The 23206-nt window shown below is 40.3% G+C and overlaps 1 protein-coding gene across 2 annotated transcripts in view; it reads left to right on the top strand.

The window, feature by feature from the left end:
- Positions 1-23206, top strand: part of ENOX2 (ecto-NOX disulfide-thiol exchanger 2) — a 388679-nt gene that overhangs the window by 313254 nt on the left and 52219 nt on the right. For both annotated transcript variants that reach the window (XM_056130286.1, XM_056130287.1), the window contains 2 exons: positions 2990-3096; positions 17510-17624. In XM_056130286.1, coding sequence (XP_055986261.1) covers positions 2990-3096; positions 17510-17624 — 222 coding nt within the window. The remainder of the gene's footprint in view (positions 1-2989; positions 3097-17509; positions 17625-23206) is intronic.

The following is a 23206-nucleotide window of genomic DNA, read 5'->3' as shown; positions in this document are numbered from 1 at the left end:
GCTCGGTACTTACATGTACGCACCTTGTTTTTCCATTTTTCTATGGTATGTCTACTTCATCTCCTTAGAAACATTGATTGATGATGTATAGTCACTGTACATCAAGACTTTGGTACTGTTCTAAACATGTACCAGAACTTGTAATAATAACACTTTAATAATAACGCTTTACCATCCTGTAGAAGCTACTGTGCTCTTTCAGTTAGCAATAATCTCACCTTAGATAACCCTCGCGAGCTACGATACTGCCACTGTGCAAGCTGAGGTTTCTCTCTTGAACATGTATTTCTCTCCTCTGCTCTTCTTACTCTGAGGAGCCCATGTTTTCTCCTGAACTCTTATTCTACTTTTCCCTGCTCTCAATCTTTCTGAGTAAATTTCTTTCAATAAAAATTATTTTGCTTCACTAAAAACATTTTTTAAGGAACACTGATGGACCAAAACAATAGTCTATCTGGTAGGACACTTGCTTAGCACTCAGCTGACCTGGGTTCAATTCCTGGTATCCCATATGGTCCCCAAAGCCCCAGCAGGAGTGATCCCTAAGCTCAGAACCAGGAGTAACTCATGAGCACCACTGGGTGTGATCCAAAAACTTAAAAAAAAACACTAATGTCTATGCCCCAATCCTGTACTTGTACTTTTGTAAATTCTCAAAGCAAGTTATAAGCAGCTGACATGTAATAGAGAATTGGAGGTTTCATTGCTGAAGTCTTAAACGTAGCATTAATACTTGAATATAGCACTTTCTTAAAAATCTCAGGGCTAGGATGAAGGAGACGTTACTGGGGCCTGCTCGAGGCAATCAATGAATAACAGGATGGTCGTGATTCGTGAATACTTATAAGATTTTTTTTTGTTTCAGATTTCATTTTAATTGTCATGGAATGTGATTTTAAATCTTTTCTTTTAGTGCTAAATATGACTGTATCTCTGAAGGTGATTTAACAAAAACTAGATTCTGTAACTTCTACCTTCTGATTTCCGTTTCCTTTCAAATACATATCCTTTGCTGTCCTAGATGCTGAAAAAGGACAGAACCCACTGAAATGACCAAAGAAGTGCTACTCCAAATATTTCCAAGGTCTCTTACTTGAGATCAATGAGTTAAATTCGCAAGTAAAGTTTTTCTTATTAGAAAATTATCTACTGCTATCATTTTTAGTGAATGAGGGCTTCAAAGCAGTGCTCAGGGGCTAAGCCACTCACAGCAATACTTGGTCAGCAAGCTGGGTGGTTCACTATGAGGGCCTGAGAATGAATATCTGCCCAGGCCCTGTGATGTGGGGACCACTGCACTGATACTCAGAAAGCCATGCTGTTAGTACTGGGGTTGAACAGGGAGCCACCCTGACCTCTGAATTGTCTCCCGAGCCTGCACTCATATGTTTGATTTGGGGGCCATACCTGGCTGTACTCAGGGCTTACTCCGGGCTCTGCACTCAGGCATCACTCGTGGCAGGGCTCAGCAATCCATATGCAGTGCCCGGTATAGATCGCAGTCTGTTGCAAGCACCTTACCTGCTGGGCTATCTTTTTAATTGCTGCACTCATATCTTTAAAGTTACAAACTGTTTCCACTTTAGAATAAAGGTATAGTTTTCTGGCTTTGCTTTTTAGCAACTACAGCATGCTCTTCTCATACTTGTTTTCTGATACTTGACTCTTACACAATTGTAAATAAGTAGAAATCAGTTTCTGTTGCATTTTTATTTGAAAGTATATATATATATGTATTATATATATATGCATCGGGTGCAGGAGGAGAAAGCATATGTTTTAGGACTACAGAATAAGTAGAAAAATAAAGCAGCGAGATATGTATATACATATATATATATATATTTATACATATTTGGTTTGGGGACCACACCTGGTGGTGCTCATGGGTTACTCCTGGTTCTGCAGTCAGGAGTCACTCCTGGTAGTGCCTGAGAGACCATGTGGAATGCCAGGGATTCAAACTGGGTTAGCTGCATGCAAGGCAAGCGCCCTTGTCTGCTATATACTATTCCTCCAGCTCCAGCAGCAAGAATCTTGAAAGTATGAATATTCATTAGTAGACAGGACTTAATCCACTCTGTACAAAAATTAAGCCTGTGGACTTTCTAACTTGGAACACTCAGCAAGGCAGAGTCTTTTTATCCTTTTTTTCCAAAAAAAGACATCTTGTCTAAGCGTCCCTTCTCTTGAACTGCTTAGGATAAAGTCCTAGAGTATTTGTACATGTTTCCCTATTTTAAAATTTTTAAAATATTTTTAAAAATGTAGACACTGCGAAATTACAGTTATTCATGATTGGGTTTTAGGGATACAATGTTTCAACAATGATCCCCTCACCAATGTCCACTTTCCTCCACCAATGCCCCATCCCCATTTGCCAACCTTTAAATGTTAAAAAAAAAAACTGAGAAATACTCTCTAGGTCTACACTTATACAAGACTCTTTCGTAGAACACAGTACTCCAGTCAACAAGCCTAATTAGGTAGACTTACAATAGATTCCATCGATCTTGGGCATTAATTCAATGACTCTGGTTAAACATACCTCAAGATTGCCAGACAACTAGATTCTGTTGAGGTGTGAAGCATCCTGGCTCTTTTGAAGTACTGATCTATGAATGAAGACCTTAGTCAAAGGAACTGATATTCTTGGCGGCTCACCACCATTTGGGGCCGGGTAAGTAGTACTAAGTCACACTCACCATGGCACTTACCTCTCCTAGCGGAATGAATACAGACAGTCTGTATTAAAACTTCGGGTACTCTTTACTCCAGACTTTCTAGAGTTTCCTTCTTTATGTCCATGCTATCTCTGCCTTTGAGATAATGGTACCTGATACTCATAACCTTTCTAGAACACAGCCACTGCCTAGTAATTGCATTCAGAGAAGATCTAACAAACCTGATATTTTCTTTTCTTTCTCTTCTCTTTTGCCATTCCTGGATGATACCCCGACCTGATTCAACTGTGGATATGACTCTGCAGTTGAGCAGATAGTAGCTGTGTACCATTCCGCCTCCAAGCAAAAGGCATGGGACCACTTCACAAAGGCCCAGCGTAAAAACATCAGCGTTTGGTGCAAACAAGCTGAGGTTGGTAAATTTATGCTCTCTCTAGTAGCCCCTCATGGAGGCAGTTGCTTTCTTTTAACAAGCTATTGATTTGGAGTTTAGCCAGAATTAAAGTGCCAAGCCCCCACGGTCACAACAAGGTCCTAATGAAACACTTAGATGTGTTCTATAGCTTGTCACAGTGTCCAGACCACCTGCTGCCCAAAGGGTAATAAATGCACATGTGTTGTCTCAAATGCATTCTACTGGATGGAAACCTTAGTAGTGAAAATGAAGCTTCAATAAGTGTTGTTTACTTCTCTAAGCTAGCTAGTATTGAGTAGAACAGTAATTACTGACCCTGGTAGTAATATTAGGGCTGTCTTAGCTGTATTGAGTGCCTTGAGAGTTCAGGCTGAAGCTGTCTGATATTACATGGAAGCATTAACATTTCTAAACATACTACATCGGACTGCTCAGTCATGTTTATAGTTGGCAGCTATAAACATACCAGAGAACTCTGGTTTCAAATTAAGATTAATACACACCTCTCCACTCAAGTGACGTAATTAGCACCATTCTAAAATGTCCTATGTGAGGAGGTTGCTGTTTCAAAGCTGAGATTACAAACCAAGATTCTTTGAGATCTGCCTTTAGAATGGTTTTATATATGTCTCAAATCCCTCTTATTGCTATAGACAGGTTCCTTACCCAGTCACGACATTTAGTCAACATATGCAGTGCTTTTTTCAGTGTTGTTTTGGAGTTCTCTTTGCCAATGTGATAATATTGCCATTGTATCTACCAGTATAGGTTATCACATTCCTTAACATTTAAATAGCATTAGTAAGGCATTTTATTTTATAAAGCACTTTCATATTGGTAATTTCCACCTACACGTACCTCCCTGTAGATGTATGGTAGAAAGAACACTGGACTTGGAGTCATACATATATACAGAACTCCACACTAACAGTGAGCAAGTTACTCAAGTTTTCTAAGGCTCTATATCTTTATATATAAACTGAAGCTAAGAATGAAAACAGTTTTATGGGATTAAACAGGATATGAGATGTGAGACTGTTTATAAAATGTGGAAGTGCTGTGTAAGTGATATGCAGTTTTATTTTCATTTATCATTAACCATTCCAAAATGTATCATAAGTCTAGAATTCCTGTTTTGCATGTGAGGAAACTGAGACATGTGCTTATTCAGTAATATACACAGATTACACAGTTAGCAAGTAGTCAGTTCAGGAATAGAAATTCTTCTTACTCTGGATGCTGGTACAAACTGCCTTGTGGTCTTAAACAATTTGTGTATCTTTTGATGTCTTCAGTTTCCTGACCTATAAAATGATGATGATATTCATTCTCACTTTTATGAAAATATATGACAACAATTAAGGGGGATGGGGTGGGAGGGATACTGGGACCCGTGGTGGTGGAAAACGGGCACTGGTGGAGGGATGGGTATTTTATCATTGTATAATTGAAACCCAAGCACAAAAATTTTTAAGTCTACAACTGTACCTCATGGTGTTTCACTAATAAAAATTAAAAAAAAAACTGACAGGGGCTGGAGCAATAGCACAGCAGGTAGGGCGTTTGCTTTGCACACGGCAAACCCAGGTTCGATTCCCAGCATCCTATATGGTCCCCTGAGCACTGCCAGGGGTAATTCCTGAGTTCAGGGCCAGGAGTGACCCCTGTGCATTGTTGGGTAAGACCCAAAAAGCAAAAAAAAAAAATACAAACATTTCATGGAAAACCAGCCAAACCCTGCTTATAAGCTGACCTCTGAGCCGTCAGTTCTGGCACAGTAAAGGGAACTAGGAGTCACTGTGGGAGAAATCCCTTAAGACATAAGCTCATGTTATGCAAAGAGTCATAAAAAGTCAGTTAACATCTTTAAAAAATTTTTTAAATCAATGAGAGATGCACAGTTACAGAGTTGTCCGTGATTGGGTTTCAGTCATACAATGTGCCAACTCCCATCCCTTCACCAGTGTACATTTTCCACCACCAGTGTCCCCAGTTTCCCTCCTTCTACCTCACCTCCTCCCCACTCCTGTCTGCCTCTACAGTAGACACTGGGGACTCTCCCATTTTGGTCATTATGGTTTGTGATTACAGTTACTGTAAGGTTATCATATATATATATCCCTTTACCTACTTCCAGGACTCAATTCTTGTCCAGAGTGATCATTTCCAACTGTCATTGTCATAGTGGTCCCTTCTCTATCCCAACTGTCCTCTCCCCCTACCCTTCACTTGTGACAAGCATCAAACCATGGACCAGTCCTCCTGGCCCTCATTTCTATTGTCTATGGGTAATAGTCTCACAATGTGTTTTTTATATCCCACAGATGAGTGAAATCATTTTATATCTGTCCCTCTCTTTATGGCTCATTTCACTCAGCATGATACTCTCCATGTTTATCCATTTATAAGCAAATTTTATTACTTCATTTTTCCTGGTGGCTGCATAGTATTCCATTGTGTAAAAGGACCATAGTCTCTTTATCTAGTTGTCTGTTCTTGGGCACTCAGGTTGTTTCCAGATTTTGGCTATTGTGAATAGTGCTGCAATGAACTTAGAATTGCAGATAGTGTTTCTGCTGTGTATTTTTGTGCCCCAGGTTATGGTCCCAGAATTTCTGGGTCATATGAAAGCTCAATTTCTAGTTTTTTGAGGAATGCACATGTTGTTTTCCAAAAAGACTGGACCAGTCAGCATTCCCATTTCTAAAATTTTTAAATGTACTTTAGGCACAATGATTTCCAATACTAAATTAAGGGTAGAGTTTCATGAATGTTTATTCTTTTAAAAAATAATAAAGAAATGTATAGTCAAATGACATCTACACTTGTTTGTTCATTGCAGCACTCTTTACAATAGCCAGAACCTGGAAAAAACCTGAGTAACAAAATAGGAGATTAATAGCTGAGATCGGTACTAGGAGAATTACTCCATGGCTTAGAAGCCAGCCAGGCATTCTAGGGGAAAGAGCAGCTCAGATAGAGAAGGGAGCACCAAATAAAGGGTGTTTGGAGGATCCTTCCAGGATGGGAGATGCATGTTGAAAGTAACCTATGGACTGAACATGATTGGCACTCAATGCCTCTTTTGCAGACCCCAATACCCAAAGGGAGAGAGAAAACACAAGGGAATGCCCTGCCACAGAGGCAGGGGGGGATGGGGGGATGGAGGTGTGAGGGATACTGGGATCTATGGTGGTGGAAAATGGGCACTGGTGGAGGGATGGGTATAATCATTGTATAATCAAAACCCAATGGAAAACCAGCAGGACTGTACTACTGTACAAGAAGGGAGAAATCCATTACATTGGCAACTATCGCCCAATCTGCCTATTGTCTGTCATCTACAAGTTGTTCACTCAAGTCATCCTGAATAGGATTGGAAGAACACTAGATGAAGGACAACCATGCAAGCAAGTCGGGTTCCACCAAGGATTCAGCACCATCGACCATATCCACATGATAACCAAGCTCATTGAGGTTTCTCGGGAGTTCAAGATGCCGCTCTGTCTAACGTTCATTGATTTAAAGAAGGCCGTTGATTCTGTTGAGACGGAAGCAGTCATTGAAGCCCTAGTCAATCAGGGCATTCAAACTCAATACATCAGGATCCTCCATGAGCTGTATTATGGATTCACTACCAGGATCTCACCATTCTACAAAGAAGTAATCATCGATGTCAAGAGAGGGGTTCCGCAGGATGATACCATTTCACCAAAACTCTTCAGTGCCACCCTCGAGAACATCATGCAACGACTAGAATGGGAAGGAATGGGAGTGAAGATAGATGGTCGGCAACTTCACCACCTCCTCTTTGCTGATGACATTGTTTTAATAACACCAAACATTAGCCAAGCAGGCACAAATGCTGGCCGACTTTGACCGTGAGTGTGGAAAGGTCGGACTACAGCTGAATCTTACAAAGAAAATGTTTATGAGAAACAGCCTCGTTTCTGATGCTCCATTTGCTCTCAATGGAATGACCATCTCTGAATGCAACAGTTGTGTGTACCTAGGTCAAGAAGTCAACATGACAAATGACCTGGCACCTGAGTTGCGCAGGAGGAAGAGAGCGGCTTGAAACACCTTCAAGAGCGTTGAAGAAATAGCTAAGAGGACAAAGAACCTATGGCTCCTGGCACATCTTTTTGATTCCACTGTTCTTCCTGCATTAACATACGCCTCAGAGACCTGGGCCCTGCACAAACAGGATGAGAACGCTATTCAGGTCTCCCAAAGAGGAACTGAAAGAGCTATGCTTAGAATATCACGTTTCACTCAAATGAGAGAAAGAATCTGGAGTTCCGACCTCCGTCGACGATCAAGAATCAGGGACGCTGTCTAGTTTGCAAAGGCGTCAAAAATCAGATGGGCTGGTCACGTAATGAGATTTAGAGACGACCACTGGACTAGAGCCATTACCGACTGGATTCCACAGGATGTCAAAAGACCGCGTGGCCGCCCACCTGCCAGATGGTCAGACTTCTTCATCAAGATCATGAACGATCGGTTTGAGGCTCTTCATATTCCTAGAACGAACAGACGCCATTGGGCTACACTAGCACGCGACAGGGACAAATGGAGACATTACTGGGGCCCGCTCGAGCAAATCGACGATTAACAGGAAGTCAAGTGATCAAGTGATAATTGAAGCCCAAGCACCAAAATTTGTAAGTCTACAAGTGTACCTCATGGTGTTTCACTAATATATATATATATATGTATATATATATATATATATATATTAAAGAATCGGGGCCAGAGCAAGAGTACAATGAATAGGACATTTGTCTTGTACTTGGCCAATCTGGGTTTGATTCCCACACCATATATCACCCCCTTCCAAGTGCACAGGGAGTAATCCCTCTGCACAGAGGCAGGAGTTACTGTGAGCACTGCCACGTGTGGCCCCAAGCAAAAAACAAACAAAAGAACAAAAATGGAGCTACTTACTTGTGTATCACAACATGATTTTAGAGTCCCACAGCTGCTTCAATTTGTTTCACATTAACACAAATCAACATTTAGATTCTAGCATTTCCTGAACACAGTCTACTTCAGGCCTGACAACAGGCAAAGATGGGATGAGATGGCCTTTGCCCTTTGGTTTTAGAAAGATACAGCGAAATTGAGCAAAGTGAGGAGTGCCATTTAATACCACAAATTTTAAAATATCTAAAGTCTTTACTTCAGAAGATTAAGGATTGAGAGAAAAATGCTCAGTGTGGTTTACCAGGGTAGAACAGCAATGTTAATTATTTAACTTCCCTTTAGTACAGATACACATGTGTCCCATTAGGGGCTGAAAGATCATGTCTGAACTGCCCCAGCCTTTATGGAAAGCCCTACCAGTACAATATTGGATTTTTGTAGGATAAATACCTTTGGTCAGATCACTGAGTTGGCTTGGTCACAACCCTTTCCCAGATGATTTTGCAATAAGATTTTCTCCATGAATATTCTTCATCAGGGCTCTCTGCAGTTATAGCAAGTTCATTTCCACAGTGAACCACGTACATGACTCTAGTTCCAATAAACTATACCATATAATAACATGGGTGTGTCATAGATTATAGTATATCATAAAAGTTTGGGGGGTTGGTTTTTTATTTAATTTTTATTTTTTTAATTGAGTCATCATGAGATGCTTAATTACAAAGCTGTTCACGATCAGGTTTCAGTTCTACAATGATCTATAATAACAGTTTGTGTCATTGCACTCTATTTTGTCCACACAATGAAATCACATGACAGTGTGTTTCTCAGAACATATCCCTATAGGAAAATAAGGCATGAGTAGACAGCACTTGAATTTAACTGTGTTCTCGATAAAGACAGCTGTGCCAGGGAGCTGGACATTCCTTAGGACCTGTAAGGAATGACAGGCTTTATACCTTATCACCTAATATTGCAGGCCTTCCTTAATAGAGTGATGAGATGGAGTACATGGTCAAAGGAACTTGCCATGAGCTATATGTTCCACACTCTGTGTTGTACTTTGTAGAAACCTCCCCAGAATGCTTCTTGTATATAGGTTGAACAAAATTATGATTCAGTTTAAGTATCTTGATCTTCATCGGCAAAACTAATCAGAGTGAAATAGAACTAATTACCTCCACTAATGCTGTACTCCATAACCACCACCCCCCTTACTTTATATTGGTGTCTCTTCAAAATATGACGTTTTACCTCTGCATCCTTTCACTTAATGACAGACAACTCTGAGGACTAAAAGGAGCCATCTGTGGAAAATAATAAAGCTATCCTCTTAATCTGGGACTGACTCTTAGCACCTTGTTGTGAATTAGAGAGGGCATTCGATAACCTAATCAACGATACTGGCTTTTTTGTTCTTTACCTAGCATTGAAGCTACAGCTGATAAATCAAGGCTTTCATCAACACACTCATTCCTGACATTTAATTTTTTATTAGTTGTTTCTGGAAACAGGACAGCTGAGTGACACTGCTTTTGTCACAAAATACCTAATCTTCATCTCATTGTCATCTTTCTACCAGGATTCCAGCCTATTCTGCTCTGGTAAAAAGAGGTTCTAGAGGAATTGGGAAAATCTTCTATTTTCAGGGAACACTTTGGTAGTTTATTTCAGATATGCAAGTTTGCTGATACACTTATTTCCAAGGTTGACTTTATTTGCTTTTTTATTTATTTATGTATTTATTTATTTTGGTTAGGGGGCCACACTGGCAGTGCTTAGGGCTTACTCCTGACTCTATGCTCAGGGATCATTCCTGGAGGTGCTTAGAATAATTTGGGATGCCAGGGATCTAACCCAGGTGAGCTCCTTGCAAGGCAGGCACCCTACCCACTGTACTCTATCACTCCAGTCCCAGTGGTTTGTCACTCCAGCCCCAGTGGTTTGCTTTCCTGATGTGTATGTGTGTGACTGCAAAAAGTGTATCTGCTAATAAGAGAACAACTGAAATGCTTCCCTTACTTAAAATTAATGTCTACAGTGACCATACTTGCAAATCTACATGTTATAGGATATTTTTCCCCCATTTGAAACCTGCATGTTTATCTCACTGAAAATCTAGGCCAGATTAGAAACAAATTTCTTCCAAAGTCTGGAACCTACTTTCCTTATCCTGAGCCCATTTTTTTATGGAATCACAGTTTTATGGAATGAGATACACAGTTACAGAGCTGTTCATGATCTAATTTTAATCATACAATATTCTAACACCCATCCCTCCACCAGAGTTCATTTCCCACCACCAATGTCCCCAGTTTTCCCTCCCACCACACCCCAGCCTGTCTCTATGGCAGGCTCTCTCCTTTCTCTCTCTCTCTCTCTCTCTCTCTCTCCCTCTCTCCCTCCCTCTCACTTTCTCTCAAAATGTTATCATGTTCATTCTTTACCAATTTTCAGCATGCAGTTCTTATCCAGAATGATCATTTCCAGCTCTCTTTGTGATAGCGGTCCCTTCTCTAGCCCAACTGACTTCTCCACCAGCACTTCAGGCAAGCTTCCAACCGTGGACCACTACTACCCTTGGGCATTAGTCTCATATTACGTTTTTTTATATCCCACAAATGAGCGCAATCATTCTATGTCTGTCCCTCTCCTTCTGGCTCATTTCACTTGGTGTGACATTCTCCATGTCCATCCATTGCCCTTTTTTACACCTTCATCTGATTCCTTCCCCACCAGCACCACTGCTAATATTGAAAGTCTCAGTAAGAACAATTTTATTACACACTCAATAAGGGACTTTGATTTTCTGATCATCATATTCTTAACATAACGCATGAATGAAAAGAATTAAAAGTCCACATAAATTTTCATGAAACTATATAGTTAGATAATTAACATGCAATGATTTATGATTTGCTTACTTTACAATAAATCAGAAATGTCAGAAAAGCTTTCCATTCAAGATCTGAAGCCATTGTAATGCATTTTTGGAAATCACTTAGAGTTCACCTTCTAATAGTTTCAAATCACAGGTTTACTATGGGCTGGAAAGTGGTATAAAAACTTGAGGACGGCTATCTTATCCTTTTGATGTGGTTTGGCAGTGATGTGACCTATTTAGTTTCAGATAGAGTCATATAACTAGAAAACGGTTTTGTATGTTCTTGCCCAGTTTTTATTTTAGCACTGGATCCAAATATTATAATAGGAAATAGGGTGGATTGGGGAGGCAGCTATTTCCCTTTTTCCTGAATTTTGGTAGCTCAGCGTCCTCTTCCTACCTGTAGGTAGTCCTCATCCTGCCTACAATAGGTAGAGTGCCTTTTGGCCCTTCGCTTTGAAGGTATTTCCTAAATATCTTTATGTGTCCTCTCAGTGTGGAGTTTATTTTGATCCAATGAAGACTGTTAAAAAAAGATACTAGCAAGAACAATAGTACAGCAAGTAGCGTGCTCACCTTGCACGCAGGCGACCTGGGTTCAGTCCCTAGCACCATATATGGTCACCTGAGCACCATCAGGAGTATTCTATGAGCTCAGAGGCAGGAGTAAGCCCTGAGTACCACCAGGTGTGCCTCCCTCCACACATACAAATACACAAAACCGATATCTTAGCTATCCGAGTTTTTATGGTAAGATTTTGAAAGAATTAAAATCTTGGAACAAGAAAGATCTCAACAGACTAGAGCTCACACTTTGCCTGCTAGAGCCCCGGGTTCAATACACACACCACCACCAATAGCACCATCACTTAGTCTCCTTAGCACCTCCAGGAACAACCACCAAGCAGTGAGCCACACACGGCTAGATATGTTCCCAAACAAAAATAATTAAAGGCTGCTTTACTTCAAGGTCCTTTAATTTTTAAAAATGTTTCCCATAATTTTACTTTAGGATGGCACCCTGAAGTTTCCTTTGATGCCTTTTCCTTCCATCCCCATTATGTGTATGGCTATTTATAAATGATCACTAATACAGACCTTAGTTTCTTCGTAGCTGAGAAATGTCTAGAGGTTAGAGAACTCTTACCTACCACTTTACCTACCTGACAGGATAGTTTAGAGCAAGCACCCCAATAGCTTTTCTTACCATCATTTCATTATCATCTAGGAAAACTGCTCTTATTCCTACTGTATTTCAAGATATGGATAGAAAATTTGCCTCTATGTCTATTTCAAGGGATTTTTTTGAAGATGGGGAAGCACTTTAAGATAAATTGTTATCACTTAATTATTGAATTTATTTATAAATATAAGGAGAGTTTAAGCTTTTTTGCCCTACTAGAAGCAGAAATATTATATATATTGCAATATATTATTATATATTATGTATGTGTGTATGTGTAATATTGAACATCTAGCTACAGGGTATATCTTAGCTCTGTTTGATCTTCCTGCCCTGGGACATTTCCCCAGAAGTAACACAATTTACTCTTCTGAGAAACCTGATAACTTTCCCAGAGTTATACCATGTTTGTGATTGAGAGTTAATCTCTGGCAGTCTACGTTTTTTTCCAACAAGAGGGCTACAACTTTGCCTGATGCAGTAAGTTGTATAATATTTGAATTTGCTGGTGCCAAACATCATTAGAATCACTTTTCCAGTAACAGCTCTTTGATGATAACTGAAATCCAGACTCCTGCGATAGAATGAATTCTTAGAAATAAGCAATTTCTGTATTGTTCTATGTGCAGTGAGTTTGAATAAGTCCTAGCAAATATCTCCCTGGGTACCAACCCTTAGAGTTCATTTTTCTCTAGCAAATCATTATTTTCTTCTATTTTAAGTGATGCCCCTGAAGCACATGAAATGTTATGTTATTATTTTTATATTCTATTACTTCTGCTTTACTATTATTTCTTAACTATTTGTGATAGAACTGAATAGTTAGTTTGAAAATGTACTTTTGTTTACCGTTAGTGAAAAGTTAACTTGGCATATAAATCAATCTTTTTTCATACTAAAAGAAATTTTTTAAAATACAGGATATTATTTGATATAGTAAATAGCTATAGCACCACAAATTAGGGCTGGAGCGATAGCACATCAGGTAGGATGTTTCCCTTGCACATGGCCGACCCGGGTTCGATTCTTCCATCCCTCTTGGAGAGCCCGGCAAGCTACCAAGAGTATCCTGCCAGCCGGCAGAGCCTAGCAAGCTTCCCATGGAGTATTCGATATGCAAAAACATTAACAACAAGTATCACAATGGAGATGTTACTGGTGCCCGCTTAAAGCAAATTGATGAAGAATGGGAGGACAGGACAGGACAACATTAATAATTAAAGAAATCCATTTGAAATATTTAAAATCTCCCTAAATGGTAGCAGTTTTTACCAGACAACTTTGAATATTTTCTGTATGATGGTGCAGCTGGGACTAACCTAAGCATTGTTAAAAGAAAGACGGGCATCAAGTGGCCTCCAAAGGATAGCAACTCCAAAATGAGGGATTCTCCTGGTGGGGGATATGGGGTGGGGGTGGTGGGAGGGATACTGGGAACATTGGTGGTGGAGAATGGGCACTGATGGAGGGATGGGTATTGTATGACTAAAATGTAAGCATGAACATTTGTAACTCTGTAACTGTACCTCATGGTGATTCATTAAAAATATTTTTTAATTTAAAAAATAAAAATGTACGATTTTAGTACTGACTTTTGTTCCAAAATGTGACTTTTCCATTGTGATTTTGATCATTTTCTTTTTTTTTTATTAATGAAACACCATGAGGTACAGTGTACAGTTGTAGATTTACAAATTTTTGTGCTTGGATCTCGGTCATACCACGATCAAATACCCATCCCTCCACCAGTGCCCATTTTCCACCACCAGGATAATATCCCTCCCCCCCAATCCTCCCATCCCCCCATCCCCCCCTGCCACTGTGGCAGGGCATTCCCTTTTGTTTTCTCTCTCCTCCTGGGTGTTGTGATCAGCCAAAGAGGCATTGAGTGGCAAACATGTTCAGTCCAGTCTACTTTCAACCTGCATCTCCCCTCCTGGGAGGATCCTCCAAACACCCTCCACTTGGTGTTCCCCTTTCTATCTGAATTGTCCTTTCCCCTAGAATACCCAGCTGGCCTCTAAGTTATGGAGTAATTCTCCTGGTGTTGCTCTCAGCTATTCTTGGGTATTAATCTCATATTTTATTATTTTATATCCCCCAGATGAATGCTATCTTTCTATGTCTATCCCTCTCTTTCTGACTCATTTCGCTTAGCATGATACTTTCCATATTGTGATTTTGATCATTTTCATGTCCTAAAATATGCCTTTACATCTGATCATTCTTCCCTTCAGCCTGAAGAATGTTTTTAACACACACAGAGAGTAAAAATCACTGGGTAACATATTCTTACTTTCATATTTGTCTGAAATGATGTTTATCTCATCTCCATTCTTGAAGAAATTTTTCTCAACATACAACTCTGAATAAACAGATATTTGTATTTCTTCTTACACTTTAAAGAAATTGTTCCCCTGACTTCTGGACTTTATCATATCTGAAAGAAAGCAAAGTATTCAAATTTTTGTTCCCTGAATCTATAATGTGTTATTTTTTTTCTGGCTGTTTTTAAGAATTTATTTTTCCTTAACCTTTGCTGAAATATATTTGGCATGCTGTACTGTATAGATTTAAGGTGTGTAATAACTTGGATTATATGCATTGTGAAATAATTACCACAGTAAGATTATTTGTTTTCTAAGTTGCAGACACAGACTTTCATGATTATGTTTCAGTCATACAATGATCTGATCAAGCACCCATCCCTCCACCAGTGTCCATTTTCCACCACCACTGTTCCCAGAATCCCTCATGCCACCCCCACACAGTATGATTATTAAAGAGTTAAATGGTTTCTTTTTATGTCTAGTTTTCAGCATTTGAACAGTGGTATTTTTTCACACACATTATGTTTGGAATTCACTGAGCTCTTTGAATATTTACCAAATTTGAAAAATATTCAACAATTTTTTCTTCAAGTATTTTGTTTTGATTTGATTTTGGGGTCACAGCAGTGATGCTTATCATTGAATATTTTGAATCATTCTGTGGGTCTAGCTCATGGTTCTCTCTGTTCTAATTGGATACATTTGCATTTTTATCTCCTTTAGTTGTCATCTCTAGTCTACTATTAGGCTCATCCAATTACTTTTGTTTACATAGTATAATTTTCAGTTTAATCAGTTCTATTTATTTTTAAAATATATTTCTTTGCTGACTTCTCCAATTTTTCACTCATTATGAGAATATTTAAAAAGTTATTAAAAAAACTGCTTGTAACTCCTTATCTGCTGATTGCCACATCTGATTCAAGTTTTGGTCACTTTTGATTGTCTTTTCTTTTGAAAATGGCTTATTTCATCCTGTCCTCCCATTGTTCATCGATTTACTCGAGCGGGCCCAGTAACATCTCCATTGGAGACTTTGTTGTTACTGTGTTTGGCATATCGAATACATCACGGGTAGCTTGCCAGGCTCTGCCATGCAGGCGAGATACTCTCGGTAGCTTGCCGGGCTAATTGTTCATATTTCAAGTAACTTGGAACTTTACTAGCATCCTGTTATTATTTTGCTTTAGAGTGAAGGGTCTGGGTTACACCAGCTGGTGCTCAGGGTACTTCTGGCTCTGTGCTCCAGGGTCAGTCCTAGTGGTGCAAGAGACCACACATAGTACCACTGGTCTAAGCAGGGTGTAAGACAAATGCATTAAGCCCTGCTTTAGCTCTCTGGCCATGCTTTTGTAAACTTTGGATTCTATTACATACTTCCAAAAAATGCTGGCTATATTCTCTTGGTTTAGTGGTGAATTTACTTCACTGTATTCAAGCTAAAAATTATCTCTCCTTTGTGGCAACTCAGATCTCATTTCGATTTAGTTCATCTTAGTTGTATAGTTTAGAATCTTCCCTGTGTTCTTGTGATTGAGAGAACTTTGAACATATTTCAAGGCACTTTCTGAGCATGCTGCCAAACCCTGTTTAATCCCTGGCACTACATATAGTCCCCCTGAGCGATGCCAGGTCACTCCTATGCCCAGAGCTAGGAATAGCTCCTGAGCATCCCAAGTGTAGCTCAGAAAACAAGAAAAATACAAAACTCAGAAATTTGAACAGATCATATACTTAGAATTTGGATCTGCCTCTTCACCTTTACCCACCTTCTCTCTTTATCTCTTTCCTCCCCTTTCTTTGCTACCCTTCTCATTTTCAGTAGCTTTTGTTTCCCTGAATTCTCTCCATGATTTCTTTGGGAAAATGATTGTAGATTTTCTATTAAAATTTTTCTTTCCCCTCTGAAGTGCTCTGGGGAACCTGCACCACTCTTCAGAATATGTTTGCTCTTGTTCATTCTCTGGTGCCATCTAGGAGTTAGAAGTTTGTTTTGTGTGTGTGTGTGTGTGTGTGTGTGTGTGTGTGTGTGTGTGTGTGTTTTGTTTAGAGAAATGTAGTTATTATCCGTAGCAGTGATCATGTAATAGAAACTCACTCCTGACATCAAATTTTGCTATGACTTCTAAACCTGTAAAAGTTCATTTGATATCTGCTGTGTAAGACGTGAGAGAGAATGAAAAGCAGCAAAATCAAAGGATTTAACACAAGGACATGAAAATAATAGAACACTTCAAAGAAAGTCCAGAAATACACATGAATAAGATAGGAAAGATTTTATTTTTCTGAAAATAAAAATTAAAAATTTTTAGATACTGAAAATCATGGGATGGAGCGATAGCACAGTGGGTAGGGTATTTGCCTTGCACACGGCTGACCCGGGTTCAATTCCTCCATCCCTCTCAGAGAGCCCGGCAAGCTACCAAGAGTATCCAGCCCGCATGGCAGAGCCTGGCAAGCCCCCCGTGGAGTATTATTCAATATGCCAAAAATAGTAACAAGTCTCACAATGGAGACATTACTGTTGCCCACTCAAGCAAATTGATGAACAATGGGAGGACAGTGCTACGGTGCTACTAAAAATCATAATGAATAACCTTTGACTCTAATTCACAGAGATTCAATTAAAAAATTTAAGAATCATTAACTGATAGGGCTCTGCATATGGAAAGACTAGCATATACAAGCCAGAATGTATAATGGTTGCTTTATCTATTGATATTGTTTCAACTTCAAAATGCCCTTATAGAATGCCCTGCCACAGAGGCAGGGTGGGATGGGGGTGATGGGGGGTGGGAGGGATACTGGGATCCGTGGTGGTGGAAAATGGGCACTGGTGGAGGGATGGGTACTTAATCATTGTATAATTGAAACCCAAGCACAAAAATTTGTAAGTCTACAACTGTACCTCTTGGTTTGTCACTAATAAATTTTTTTAAATGCCCTTATAAGCATAAGCCTTAAGAGTACTCTGGAATTTCTTATGTGCCAGAAAATTTGCTTTCACTTTTTCTTAATTCTGTTTATTTCCTCTAAGTTGTCAAGTCTTTCCCTCCTTAACAGCACGTTTTTTAACCTTAGGAAATTCGCAACATTCATAATGATGAATTAATGGGAATCAGAAGAGAAGAAGAAATGGAAATGTCTGATGATGAAATAGAAGAAACAACGGAAGCCAAGGAAGCTGAAGAACCAGGTAAAGATATTTCTCCTTTATTTTCAACTAAGTTCTACTGGTTGGAGTGATATCTTGTACTTAAACTTTAATTTAGGTACCAGGGTTTGCAAAACTGTTGTTACCGGTTAGGTTTCATACAAAAACATGCCAGTACCATACTTTCCACCAGAGTACCCACTTCCCTCCACTATTGTCCCAGGTCCCTCCCCCATTCTATTACCCTACTGTGGTAAGATTCCTTCTCAATTTCTGTTGCCTTTCAGCATCTGTTATTTCCCTACTATGTTTCTTTATATCCAGCATATGAGAATGATCATTCTGTGTCTGCTTCTCTCCTGCTGACTGACTTCAGTATGATACTCTATCTATATAGTAGGAAACTGTACGATTTCATCTTTTTTCAAAGTCAAGTAGTATTTTATTGTGCGTATATACCATAATTTGTTTATCAAGTCATCTGTAGTTGGACTTTCCAGTTGTTTTCATATTTGGGCTAATGGGAATAGTGCTGCAGTGCATATAGGAGAGCAAATGCCTTTTCTGAATAGAGTTTGGGAGCCCTTGGAGTAAATGCAATGAAGTAGAATTCCTAGCTAATAAGGAGGTCAATTCCTAGTTTTTTGACAAGTGTCCAAATTTTTTTCCAAAAATGATGGGCCAGTTAAGATTCCCACCAGCAGTGATTAAGGTTCTTTTTACCAGACATTCAAGCCAATACTAGCTGTTATTTATTCCTATTCTTTGTGATGTGTGCCAATCTCACTGCTGTTTTCATTTGCATTTCTCTGATGCTAAAGTGATTCAGCCATTTTTAAAGTGTTACTTTATTAAAGCACCATGATTTACAAAAGTTATTTATAGTTGAGCTTTAGGCATTTTTAATAAAGACCCTCCCATTGTTCGTCGATTTGCTCGAGTGGGCCCAGTAACGTCTCCATTGGAGACTTTGTTGTTACTGTGTTTGGCATATCGAATACGTCACGGGGAGCTTGCCAGGCTCTGCCGTGCGGGCGAGATACTCTGGTAGTTTGCCGGGCTCTCCGAGAGGGGCGGAGGAATCGAACTCAGGTCAGCCATGTTGGCTGCGTGCAAGGCAAACGCCCTACCACTGTGATATTGGCCATCTATCTTCTTTGAGGAAATTTCTCTTCTTATTTTTTTTTGATGGGGTTGTTTGTTTTTATGTTGTGAAATTCTACCAGTGCTTTATATACCTTGTATATCAACCCTTTTTCAATTAGTGGTGGGAAAATATTGTTTCCCAGTCTTGGGGTATCATTTTATTCTGGTAATTGTGTCTCGTGAGGTGCAGAAACTTCTTAGTTTGATGTAGTCCCATTTATTTATCTTTGCTTTCATTTGCCTGGCCAGTGGCATTGAATCATTGAAGATGGCTCTATCTTCAATATTATGAATTATTCTACCTATGTTTTCCTCAATATAATCTATGGACTCAGGTCTGATATTGAGATCTTAAATCTATTTTGATTTGATTTTTGTGCATGGTGTTAGAAGGGGCTATTAATTTGGTTATTGCATGTGACTGACCAGTTTTGCCTACACCACTGTTGCAGAGACTTTTCTTGCTCCACTTCATGCTCTTTATTCATTTATCAAAGATTCACTGTCCATATAACTGGAGTTATATTCTCAGTTCCATTGCATTAGTCTGTTTTTTTATTGTTTTACTGAATCACCAGGAGATAGAGTTACAAAGATTTTTCGTATCTCAGTCTCAGTTATACAATGATCGAACACCTATTCCTCTATCAGTGCACATTTTCCACCACCAATGTCCCCAGTATTCCCCCCATCCCAACCCTCCCCCTGCCTCTATGGCAGTTTCACCCATACGCTCTCTCTACTTTTGGGCATTATGGTTTGAAATATAGATACTGAGAGGATATCACATTTGCTCCTTTCTCTACTTTCAGCACACATCTCCCATCCCGAACAATCCCTCTAACCATCATTAACTTAGTGATCCCCTTCTCTATTCCAGCTGCCTTCTCCCCAAGCTCATGAGACAGGCTTCCCACTATGGAGCAGTATTCCTGGCCCTTGTGTCTACTGTCCTTGGGTGTCAGTCTCATATTATATTATTTTATATTCAACAAATGAGTGCAGTCATTCTATGTCTGTCACTCCTTTCTGACTCATTTCACTTAGCATGATATTCTCCATGACCATCCACTTAGAAGCAAATTTCATGACTTCATCTTTCCTAACAGCTGCATAGTATTCCATTGTGTAAATGTACCAAAGATTCTTTAACCATTCGTCTGTTCTTTGGTACTTGGGTTGTTTCCAGATTCTGGCTACTGTGAACAGTGCTGCAATGAACATGCAGGTGTAGATGTCATTTCTACTGTGCTTTTTTGCATCCTTGGGATATATTCCCAGAAGTGGTATTGTAGGGTCATGTGGAAGCTCAATTTCTAGTGTTTGAAGGAGTACCCGTATTGTTTTCCAAAAAGGCTGGACCAGTCAACATTCCCACCAACAATGAGAGTCACTTTCTCCCCACATTCATGCTAACACCAGTTGCTTTTGTTCTTTTGGATTTGTGCCAGTCTCTGTTATGTGAGGTAATATCTCATTGTTGTTTTGATTTGCATCTCCCTGATGATTAGCAATGTAGAGCATTTTTTCATGTGTCTTTTGGACATTTGTATTTCCTTTTTTGAAGAAGAAGAAGCTTCTGTTCATTTTTCTCACTATATTTACAGGGTTTGAGGGCTTTTTCTTGTACAATTCTGCTAGTGTCTTGTATGTCCTGGATATTAACTCCTTATCAGATGGGTATTGGATAAATATTCTGAAAGTCTGTTCTTATTCCAGTACCAAACTATTTGGTTTACTACAGCTTTATGCTATATTTTGAGGGTGCTGAGAGATAAGGCTCCCAGCTTCTTTTTTCCTAGGATTGCTTTGGGTATTCAGGGAGATATATTGCCCCATGTAAACTTCAACAGTATTAATTTCATTTTCATTTCATTTCATCATCCTGTTAATCGTCGATTGCCTCGAGCAGGCCCCAGTAACGTCTCTTTCATCCTAGCCCTGAGATTATATTCACGGCTCTTTAGGAGAATGAGACCCATCATTGTTACTGGTATTTGGCATATTTGGTAGGCCACGGGGAGTTTGCCAGACTCTGCCCTGTGGGCAGGCTACATTCGAAAGCCTGCAAGTTTGTCCAAAGTAGGAATGAGATAATAAGATGTCATAAAGAAAAGTTCTGATAAGATGTCGCGCGGCCGCGAATGCGGCTGCGCGGTTCCGGGATATGGATTTTATAGTCTCTGAGTCTTGGCCGCTGATGGGATTACACGGCGCCAGGGGGCCAGGTGGTGGGTGTGACCCCCGCCTACTGGAATTTGGAGGATCTGGGTGGAAGATGCTCGACTCCAATTCGAGTAGGCTTGGAGGGAGTAGGCTTGGAGGTCTCGGCCCCGGAACCCGCGTGGCTTTGTCCCTCTGCCAGTACCTTCAGGTGTGCGGAGAGTGGTCTCAGCATGGTGGTGGCTGGTCCTGGAGGTCTCCGGCTGCCGTAGGCCTGGCCGGGGCGGGGAGGAAAGCTCAACCCGCTCCCCTCCAAGGGACTCCGGGAAGGAACACCGAGGCGCGGGGGCAGAGACTGCACTGCTCTCGTCCGGGATCTGGATTTTATAGTCTCTGAGTCTTGGCCGCTGATGGGATTACACGGCGCCAGGGGGCCAGGTGGTGGGTGTGACCCCCGCCTACTGGAATTTGGAGGATCTGGGTGGAAGATGCTCGACTCCAATTCGAGTAGGCTTGGAGGTCTCGGCCCCGGAACCCGCGTGGCTTTGTCCCTCTGCCAGTACCTTCAGGTGTGCGGAGAGTGGTCTCAGCATGGTGGTGGCTGGTCCTGGAGGTCTCCGGCTGCCGTAGCCCTGGCTGGGGCGGGGAGGAAAGCTCAACCCGCTCCCCTCCAAGGGACTCCGGGAAGGAACACCGAGGCGCGGGGGCAGAGACTGCACTGCTCTCGTCCGGGATCTGGATTTTATATTAATATATTTTTAAAACACCTTTGGTATGTTTTGATTTTATTTTTATTTTCCCACTTTATTTAAACACTGTGGTTTACAGAGTTGTTCATGATGCATTTGTTACATGCATTCAGTATTCCAAAAACAATGCCATCACCAGTGTGACCATCCCACTACCGTTGTCCCCATTGTCCAAGCCTGCGCCCTTTGTAGGTACAAAATAATTTATTTCATATTGCTTGGTACAACAGAATGGCTAATGGTGTTTATCAAAACTACTAGTTTTTTTCAGGAATGTCCATATTGTTTTTAGAAAGGCAGGACCAGACAACATTCCCACCAGCAGTGAATGAGGGTTCCCTTTATCCCTGCATGCACAGCAACACTGGTTGTTCTTATTCTTTTTTCCATTTTTTTAACATCATGGTTTATAAAGTTGTCCATAATGCATTTGTTACAGGCATTAAATATTCCAACACCAATACCACCATCAGTTAAACCTTCCCTTCACCACTCTCCCCATTTTCCCAACCACCTCCCATGCCTGTGCCCTTAGTAGACACAAAATCATTTTTATATTGCTTGTTACAACTAAATGGTTAATGGAATTATCAAAAAATACTTCAGTAAAAGAAAAGTTGTGAAAACAGTTATATCTCGCCATGGAGGCCATTAAGTCCTTGTCTGAGGGTTTACTAAACATATTGCTAATTGAACCTTCTGTATTAATACTTTTATTGAGATTAGTTGGCGTCTATGTTACTTTCCCATTTAATTTAGTGTGTTCCTACCAGGATGTGAGTATTGTAGAAGTTGGAGGTGTCGCTCAGCTGAAAATGCAGCCACATGCTCCAGCAACTCCAGAATATTTAACTGGGCCATGAGTTTACATGGCAGTAGTTGTTGGATGTGGGCAATGCTTCTGGGGCTTCCAGAAGTACAGGGTGAGGGAAACTTCTTGCCCCAACTCGAGAAGATGCCAGAGTTCTCAAGCTGAAGACTGGTATACTTGAAATTTTCAGCAATTTGGCATCTCTACAGAGCTCAGTCATCAGGCAGTGAGGTCTGACCATTGGCATAACAGCAGCTCTGGAGTGTAAGTGTAACTGCTGGTGCTTTGACAAGGCAGGGACTTGCCCCTGCCTCCCGAGGGCACCCCGGAATTTTCAGCCAGAAGACCTGTGTACCGTGAATTTTTATAGCTAATTGATCTCTTCTGAGATTTAATTGCGAATCTGTAAAGCTGGACTGATGGATAAGCTTACATGGCAGCACTTGTGAGATGTGGGTGTGGATGCCAGGGCTTTAATTCAGCGAATTACAGGGCACTGGGGGAGGCTGCTTGCCCCCAATCTAAGAAGACTCCAGAAAAACATCATGGGTTCTTTTTATAGGAACTGAATTGAATCTGTATAGTTTGGGGGCAGTACTGTCATTTTGATAATATTAGCCATTCCAGTCCATGAAGAGGGTGTATGTTTCCATTTTCTCAAATCTTCTCATTTATTTTAGTCATGTTTTCTAGTTTTCTTCATATAAGTCTTTTACCTCTTTGTTAAGTTGATTCCAAGTGCTTGATATTTTGAG

This window comes from Sorex fumeus, unplaced genomic scaffold (genome assembly GCF_029834395.1).
Source record: "Sorex fumeus unplaced genomic scaffold, SorFum_2.1 ptg000075l, whole genome shotgun sequence".
Classification (NCBI taxonomy): domain Eukaryota; kingdom Metazoa; phylum Chordata; class Mammalia; order Eulipotyphla; family Soricidae; genus Sorex; species Sorex fumeus.
This window is presented reverse-complemented; position numbering and strand designations above follow the sequence as displayed.